Source organism: Anguilla anguilla, chromosome 8 (assembly GCF_013347855.1).
Source record: "Anguilla anguilla isolate fAngAng1 chromosome 8, fAngAng1.pri, whole genome shotgun sequence".
NCBI classification, from domain to species: domain Eukaryota; kingdom Metazoa; phylum Chordata; class Actinopteri; order Anguilliformes; family Anguillidae; genus Anguilla; species Anguilla anguilla.
Genome location: NC_049208.1, coordinates 17,189,831 through 17,198,819, shown reverse-complemented (window position 1 = coordinate 17,198,819; position 8,989 = coordinate 17,189,831). Strand labels below are relative to the sequence as shown.

The window sequence follows — 8,989 nt, the reverse complement described above, 5'->3', positions numbered from 1 at the left end:
TGGGGAGAACCAGCAAGGTGTGGCAGTTGGAGTGGAGTGCTTCTTATCAGGATAAGAGGGAAAAGAGAGAGAGGAGCTGGTATTTTGGCAAAGGGGTTTTTTTTATATTGTAGGGCCAAAAGTAGTTGGTAGTACCTGTAATTAATTACACCTCAAAATGACAAATTTATGGCTATAGCCACTAGACAAATTTGAATGTACTTCAACTCCCATAAAATTTCAGCAAAATGTAATTAAACTACTAGTTTAACTACTTGTAGTTAAACTACTCTCCAGCACTGCTTGATAGCCAGTTAAAAGGCAGCGAAAGGCACGGCTAATCTGATTTTGATTAATGATCATGTCTGAACTCTGAAGTTGATATAAATGTTGGAATCCATTTGAGTTGCACTCAAGTTGCATGTGATCTATTCAGTCTCTTGAAGGGGACACAAAGAAGTTGTGTTTTCTGCATTTCTTTCTTTATTCAGAATTAATTTCAGGTTCCAGTGTTTTGTGATGAATATTCCATAAAATGCTGTACTCCACCCTGTAGTCCATGGCAGCATACAAAATGCACTTGTCATTTATGAAACTTACAAATGTGTTTGCTCTCACTCCCAAACCACGGCCGATACACTCATCTCCTACTACATCTGAAAAAATATTAATCTGTACGGAAAACCTACAACCCAGCTTGAGTACACTAAAATGTTCTATAACAAACTGAATTTAAAAGTACCCCTAAAGCATATACACATTAGAGACAAGCTTATCTAGAGATTAAATTCTTGTTAAAATTCTAATTAATGCAGGACACTGCTTACTTTTAGTAAATATTAATGCTCTAAATCACACATGCTTCGTATAAGCGAAATGTTTTTTGTCTATGAATTGCAACTTGTTGCCAAAAAAGAATCCCTGATTATAATATACTTATTGCATAGATCCCAAGTTTACATAATGTTAATGGCTTGATTTGAATGACACATTTGTTCATAAATATGTAAAACAAGTGAAATGACAGAACTCACAAGCATGTAGATTGCATTCATCCCTGTTGAAGAAAAAACTGAGGTCGTTTTACATACACTGCTGAGCTGAAACAGGAAACACTACATGGCATTTTAAACATTCAGTTGAATTCATGCTGGGCTATTTCTTACCATTCGATACAATTTGTAAAATCACTCATGTAGTCCTACATTATAATCACTTGCATACCAAAATGCTGAACTAAATGCCTGAAACTATGAACTGAAAGCAGGCCTGGTTGTAAAATTCATAATCCTGACTGAAATCATATTCATAATCCTGACTAAAATCATATTCATAATTCTGACTGACAGCCCCCCTGTTGGCAGTTAAGATTCCTCCCTCAACAGTTTACTGTTGACAGGTACTATCTATCTGTGCTTTTGCGCATTTAAATGACACCAGCTTTGCCAGCTAATATCATTAAGGCCAACCTTCGATATTTACTCACTTACTGTGAAGCATAGTGTTTCAGATAGTCACTGACTGTCTTCAATGGCCATTTAACGTACATATTTACATTTCCCAGTTGAAATACTAATTTCTGATCATAACGGACATTTCATAGCTGATGTGAACATGCGTCACAATATCAATCATTACCATAAAACGAATTAAATGCTCTATACACGTACCTTCCTAACTATTATTTAAAAAGTGTAAAAAAAATTGTAATTAAATTCATTACAATTCCACCCCCTTACCAAAGAATGCATTGATCAAATATATTACAGGTACTGTAAACTTCAACAAAGACGTACCACCAGAATCGGTATAATTTAGTGTTGGCATTTTTAACTGTTTTGCCTTGTTGGTGAAAGGTACTGTAATTCAATTTAGAATAAAGGAAAAAAAGATACATTTTTTCAATTAAAGTAATTAAACTTTTTAGACGCCAGTCTTTTTTCATACGAAAAAAACCTGGACTAAGCTTGTAAATTGAGCTTTCTACAAAATTGTTACTTTGCTTATTCTCCAAAAAGGACCATTGATGTGGAAATTAATTTTATCCACACTTCAGTACACACATTGGCTAGGTCCTCTGTAGAACGAAATATGCAGTTAAACCACCTGAGATTTATTTAGAAGACAGAAATTCAATGTCTTTGGAAAAAATGCTATCTAATATTGAGCATCTGCCATTTTTTTCCCTTTTGAAAATACTTGATACGTAACAAGTGCAGCGATGTCATATATCCTGGTATAAAGATGTACTGTAGACCTGAAGTGAACCTAATAAAATCCATACACTGATTATATCCCTATGCAATTAGTTTGCCTGAGGAACAACAGATTAATGAGTATACATTAAACTGTGAAGAGGTCTGCCTTCAGAACCTGCTTGCCAGTTGTATTAGTGTTGTATAAAATTAAGTGTTGAGAATTACAAACCGTAAGAAAATGTGCAAGCCCTTTTTTGAGCAACTGCATTCACAGTATGACCTCAGTGTTCATGTTGAACAGATTCTTTGCAAATCTGTGACAAAGCATTTCTCTGAGCCTTTTTCAAGACAAGATTAATGCCCTAGGTGCAAACTGTAACTCATCCTCCTTGTAGATCTTCTGTAAATCTAATGTCATGGGGTCCATTTGAACAAATTTGGAAGTGGCGGATTTGTCTACAGAATTTCCACTAGTGCGACATCTTCTATTGGCTCTTCTGTGGCTGATACAATGATTCCCATTGGTTGAGTGTTGACCTTCAGTTGGCGACTTCCATTTGGCGGTGACCAGAGGCTCTGCTACTCTGGAATGGAGTCAGCAGCTTGCTCACTGATCTCTGCATCCTGAGTCTGCAGAGTACCTGGTTCAGCTGCAGCAGAGTCCACTGACTGGCCGGGCAGCTGCTCGTCTGTGACATCAGCGATGATGCTTACGGAGGAGATGTCAACAGGCAGAGAGGAGCTGTCAGTGGGCAGGGTGGGGTCTGTAAGCAGGGAAGAGGAGTCGGCGGCCATAGAGGAGGATTCAGCGGGCATGGATGAAGGGTTGTCAGTGGGCACGGGGGAGGGGTCTGCTGGCAGGAAGGAGGAATCAGCGAGCAGGTCAGTGGGCAGGGAGGAGTCAGTGAGCAGGGGGGAGGAGTCAGCGAGCAGGTGGGAGGAGTCAGCGAGCAGGTCAGAGGACTCAGTGGGCAGGGAGGAGTCAGCAAGCAGGGGGGAGGAGTCAGCGAGCAGGTCAGATGACTCAGTGGGCAGGGAGGAGGAGTCAGCGAGCAGGTCGGAGGACTCAGCAGGCAGGGGGGAGGAGTCAGCGGGCAGGGCAGAGGTCTCAGTGGGCAGGGAGGAGGAGTCAGCGAGCAGGGAAGAATCATCAGGCGGATAGGAGAAGTCAAAAGGCAGGGCGGAGTCATCAGCAGGTGGAGAGGAAGACTCAACTGAAAGGGGAGCGGGGTCAGCCGGCTGGGAGGCAGAGTCAGCAGGTGTAGACAACAAGTCGGGCACTAGAGAAGAGGGGTCGACTGACACTGGAAAGTCATCCGGTGGGAAGGATGAGTCCGCTGGCAGGGATGAATTTATGGCCTCAGGGGAGGGTTCGGCAGGTTCGGCAGACAATGGAGTGGAGTCCACTTCTTGCTCGGTACTTGCTTCCTGACCCTCCAGATCTATTAGGTTCTCCTGCAGTGATGAAGGCAGTTCACTCTCCCCTAGCTCTTCTATTCAAGGGGAGAAACAAGGAAGTAACGTCAGTGCACCGAAAATTCCTTCCATCAACCCCAGCTCCTGTACCGGTCTGGACTTACCTACACCCGAGATGTCATCACTGCCCCCGTCCTCAATGAGCAGAGACGTTCTGGTCATGTCGATGGATGAGATGGACAGGTCCAGCCGGTCTGGCACCTCAGAGAGCTCAGTGACGGGGCCTTCTGAGAGCTCAGAGAAACCTGAAAATCAGGCGCAACAGCTCCCTCAAAAAAGGCCACACACAAGGCGAAGAGATTCAGTCAGCTGACTCTTTGACTTACAAATTAGATGGAAAATACAAAGGATTGTTCATTATAAAAGTGACACATTTTGGTTTCTGTTTGAAAGGTACCTAATGATGTCAGTGGGCTTTTGCCAGTCAATGTTTTGACCAATAGCCTTGTCGAATTCAAACCTCTGCCCCACTCTTGTTTCGTGCCATGAGTAACATGCAAGCAAGCTCCATAGAGCTGTAAAAGGGGTTCCCGGAATCCTACCTGGATCCATGACCCTTTGGATGGGGGGTGGCAGGGAGCAGTCCAGGAGTGGTTCGGGATGGGTGATTAGGTCATGTTCCAAGGCCATTTCAGCCTTCTCAATTTGGCCTGAGGCTGCAATCAGGGAGACCTGGGGCGGGGAGATGAGAAATCACGTGCCCTTGTGGGCCCTAGTGCACCCAACTCCACTTTCAGGCTGCCATCTTGAAAAACAGAACATCTGTGGCTACAGGTTGTGTGAACAACACTAATTCAGCCAAAAACAAGAGGACATAAGATTGTTTAGAGGTGCCTGGTTAGCCTTTCAAAACATGTATATAAATTTGACTTCCTTTTGCCAACTAACCACTAATTTGTGCATCTAATAAATGTGCTATCTGTAATTAACTTAATTGTACCCTGGCTCCTTGTTAACATTAAAAGTGTTGACAGTAAAATTATACCATAATATAATTGTCTCATACCTCAGTATATCCATTAGTAGGTAATTCTGGGGTCGGGTTTTCTTCAGGGAGAGGAGAAGGTGTCGAAGCTGTGCTCTCCTTTGGGGTGACTGGCCGAACTGGAATGCGATGCAAGTACCCATATCCTATTCCACACCCTAAACTGAACATAGGGCAAAAACAGCTTTTCTTGCAGCTCTTGGGACATGTGGGGTTTGTATATCTTGGTTTTGTTTATCTGCGTAGGTACTTAATATCAGGGTGCATAATCGATTATCAAATACCCTCCCAAATAGATCACTTATTGGGAATGTTTGAAATTATTTATGTTTTCAACTGTATTTGAAGTATTTTAGTAGGAAAAATGTTTTCCACTGAAAAATTTGCAGGAACAACAGGCTATATAGGCTTGCATCCCAAAAGTGAAAGAATCCGGGTTGTCCATAACATTGGTTATTAGACTGAGCATGATAGTGGGCGTGGTCTTACCTGCCCTCTCCTCCCCAGGCTCCATTGGGTGTGACCACCACATCTCTGCACTGGTCCGTCTCTGTGTTATACACCAACAGCTTCAGGGCCTTTCCCTCATAGGACTCTATCAGGGAGAAGAAGTCCTCCGACTGCGGGTGGGGAACAAAACCAGTAATAAAACCATTTGGGTGTAGCCGCATGTTCAACATTGACTGAGGCTGGTGACTAATTGTTATGATCTAAAATGTAAATTTTTGTATTATTATTAAATCATTAATAATAATAGCTTTATTCTTACGTCGTGTAAAACCTGGTCAGCTCCAACAATGAAATCGATGTGTGCTTGCAGTCCTGCGATTGCAGCAGGAGAATTAGGATCCACATCCTGAGCAGGAAGGACAAGGAAGAAGGAAATATATTGAGTCTACAGTACAAGACTGTGGAACATGAAAGCCCTCCTGCATAAATTGAATGCAGTTGTGTCATGTGGAGCTGTTGTACAATTGGACAAGCTACTGAACCTTGCACAGGAAATATTATAATTCAATGCACATCTTTTATGCACACAATGCATTTTGCATGGGTTAAGGAAATCACTTACACTAACTACGCGTAATGATGTATGTTTAGTAACGTAAGCAGCCCTTGCGAATAGCAATTCTTAAATCTGATGTTAAACTATAGATGAAATTCCAAATAATGCACAGAAAGTTGATGTGGATTCTGGATATCTCTTACTTTTCATGAGTTATATTCAGTAGAAGATCAATTAAAATAGTCAGTTTAATCACTGAGGGCCAAGCACAAACTAATTGAATTATTAAGCTAATAGCTAATAGTGAAGCAGATCGTTCTGTGGAACTGTGACTCACCAAGACATGCCAGACATTTTCATTGGCTCCCTGGAAGCTGCAGAACCTGACGCTGGCCCCCAGCAGACCCTGTCCACCCCACATGTTACTAGGCACCACCTCCAGCTCACGAACACTCATGGCTTTGGTGCTGTAGACCTCCATCTTTACTGGCTTCTCTCTGTTCGCTTGGAGCTGGTCCTTCAGCGTGTCATTGTCCCTGTACTGCGTTGGGTTTAACAAGCAATATATTAGAACAATGTTCCTTAAAAGTTTTTTTTTTTAAATGCCAGCACATTCAGACTGGCATTAGATCCATCAGGACCACAGATCAGTGAAGTCTGCCATTGCTGATGCCCACCAAACTGCCCACTCTCCAGTGCAGTGGTCCTGCACGGAACACTAAATGAAGGAGAAATATGGATTTCAGCCAAAGGATTTCACTATCCTGTCAACACTGGTACTACTTTAATAGTTAAGCTGGCTCTAAAAGGATCTGGGCATTAAGTGACTGAGCAAACTTTTCTGGTCTTGTTGTAATGCAATACCAAGGGATAAGGATTACACAACACAATTTTCTCATTGACATTTTTCACCTGTTTCCACAACACAATTTCCAAATTGAAATTATACATTACTCATATAATTTTTCATACCAGCTTGTAATTTCCGATTGATATGATGAAATCAAAAAAGGGTTCCAAACCGGCCTTTTCTGCAGGAGAATTCTCTTGAACCTGTCAAAAGACAGTTAATCAGTTTAATTCAGTTGTTTTCCCATAGCGCCCTTTACACATCTACTATGACAAAAACTCTACACATCTACTATGTACAGAAACAAGAAATATAGAACATTATGCACGCCCAAGCCTGAACCCCCCAAAATTCATCAAGGTGGGAAACAAAGCACTAAAACAGATACGAGGGGAAAAAAACTCCCCGGTGGCAAGAAATCTCTGGAGGAGGAACCCGGATATAGAGGGAATTCCGCTGGCCATCTGGTGTCAATGGTGCTTAAGAATAAATAATAACGAACAAGCAAAGTCGTCTATCACTAGCTAACTACTAATTTCACAGTTCAGTTCCAAAACACGTAATGAATGTTTTAGCTAGCGTGACATTTACAAGAAGAGAGCCAGCTAATCCTAATAAATAAACCTATTGTTTCCAGTTAGCCATCAAGCTAGCTGTCATGAAGCTAGTATAGAATGTCAGAGAAGCACACAAAATAACCTACGCCAGCAACCTATTGACCTAAATAAATAAAATACTCGCTCTCAGTAAATGCAATAAAATATCTATATATTGTGTTGCACATGGTAATTTAGTGTCACACCCCAAGCTAGCTAAATGAACAAAAATAAGAAGCATGCACTCATTAGTTTGCTTGCATGCATTAACTTAACGTGAGTAAATGTCTTGCTCTGCGATACCTGACTGGCTGCAGTCCCGCAAAATCTAGGAGCAGCAGCTGGCCAGATAGGCTATCAGATTCGACGACATGCACTGCTCAACTCGCTAGCTGACGTTAAATTCACAACTATCGTACGATCCTGATTCATTCATTAATTTCTGAATTTATGTAAACAATGTCTAGCCACGAGTACGCCTTCATCGACCGATTATGAGCGGACAGGCCTTGGCTGATCGCGGAAACTGTACCCTACATAGGAGAACACCATGTACTGTACACATACTCGCAGTCTGTAGCCAAGTTGCAAATCAGAGTTACCCCGTGAACGTGATATCCGTCTGTTCCTTCTGATGGTGCATCGGAGCTCTGCGTTAAACCCATGGCTTCTTGGAGTAGCGAGTTATTCAATTATTTAGCCAGGTAAAATGAAATTAAATTAAGAAATAATGAAGAATGAATTATGACTCCGTGGTCATATTGTCCCAGCTTCCAACACAAATAGACTCCAGTAATCGAATACCGAACTCGCGAGAACATTGTTGCATCTGACAAGGGGGTGGAACCTCACGCTTTACTCGAGCTGATAATAAATTATTCCAAAATTAATTTCCCTATCCTATACTTTTCTTGGTGAATAAATGTAACTTTAAACTAAACAGTGGAAGCCACAGACGGAAATTTTACTGACACAGAATTCCAAAACTGGACAAGATTGTTTTGGATCATTTATACGCTTCATATTCTTCTTGCCTTTAACACCATAGCTTAAGCCTACGTTTCTATTAAATACGTTAACTGCTGTCCTATTATGTAGGCTACGTATGACGACCATAGCCTAGCGTTACATCTTTTCACCTGTACTCTTTGTCCGCGTTTTAGCGGTGTTTGATTAACACGTCTGGAATTGGATTATGTAACCGTGAGCGTTGAGCGTTATTCTGTGGCGTTGAGTCCTCTATGGTACAGTCCACGGCCTGAACTAACTAAAGATACCACAGGGAAGCGACCAGCTGGGTCAACAAACACTGATTACATGTTGATGCACATTGCTAACCACAAAAAATTTAATAAAATAAAAAACGCCTGATTTTTACTAGTTGCTTGGTACATTTCATGAGTGTCACATTAAAATGAAATTAACGCTTAACACAAGACACGTTTTCGCTGAGCTTGTGATTTTGAATCGAGGTTAAAAAAAAAAAAAACTTAACATAATACTAAAGTTGTTTGATTGTGTGCGATGAGAAAAATACTACTTTTAGTAGTTGTAGTAATATTATTACTAGTATACCGTGTCATTGACAGAGCAGCTGGTTGCATTTGGCTGTTCCTGGCTGGAAAACAACACTGGCTTCGTATGGCTACTGAGTTTGTTTTAGTTTGAGAAAGTTTGTTCTGAGGTTATGTGTAAAGTGAGACGAACATCTGAAATAGCTCTGGATTGTAGGATATAGTTTGTCCGTAGCCTATGTGATATGTAAAGGAATAAAAGGATGTTTGTGAGCATATTTCAAATGTTGCATTTCATAAATATATTTCCCAAAGATCATAGTTATTACAACAAAAACCCATTTTGGTTTGGTTTCATCTGGGTATATTAATGAAAATCACACTG

General features: G+C 41.3%; 1 protein-coding gene across 1 annotated transcript; it reads right to left on the bottom strand.

The window, feature by feature from the left end:
* Window positions 1–453: 453 nt before the first annotated feature.
* LOC118234717 (Golgi reassembly-stacking protein 1-like) lies at window positions 454–8,250 on the bottom strand. The gene is made up of 9 exons (XM_035431499.1): window positions 7,693–8,250; window positions 6,617–6,697; window positions 5,982–6,185; window positions 5,408–5,494; window positions 5,128–5,258; window positions 4,660–4,801; window positions 4,196–4,325; window positions 3,758–3,898; window positions 454–3,670 (listed from the first exon to the last, which is right to left on the bottom strand). The coding sequence occupies exons 1-9, from the start codon at window positions 7,753–7,755 to the stop codon at window positions 2,757–2,759; spliced, it is 1,893 nt and encodes a 630-aa protein (XP_035287390.1). The 5' UTR covers window positions 7,756–8,250; the 3' UTR covers window positions 454–2,756.
* Window positions 8,251–8,989: the final 739 nt, after the last annotated feature.

Coding starts and splice junctions, on each gene's coding strand:
- LOC118234717 (XM_035431499.1), bottom strand. CDS start 7,755: ATGGGTTTAACGCAGAGCTCCGATGCACCATCAGAAGGAACAGACGGA. Junction 4,326..4,659: donor CTACTAATGGATATACTGAG/GTATGAGACAAT, acceptor TCCCCGCCCCAG/GTCTCCCTGATTGCAGCCTC. Junction 3,899..4,195: donor CCAAAGGGTCATGGATCCAG/GTAGGATTCCGG, acceptor CCTGATTTTCAG/GTTTCTCTGAGCTCTCAGAA.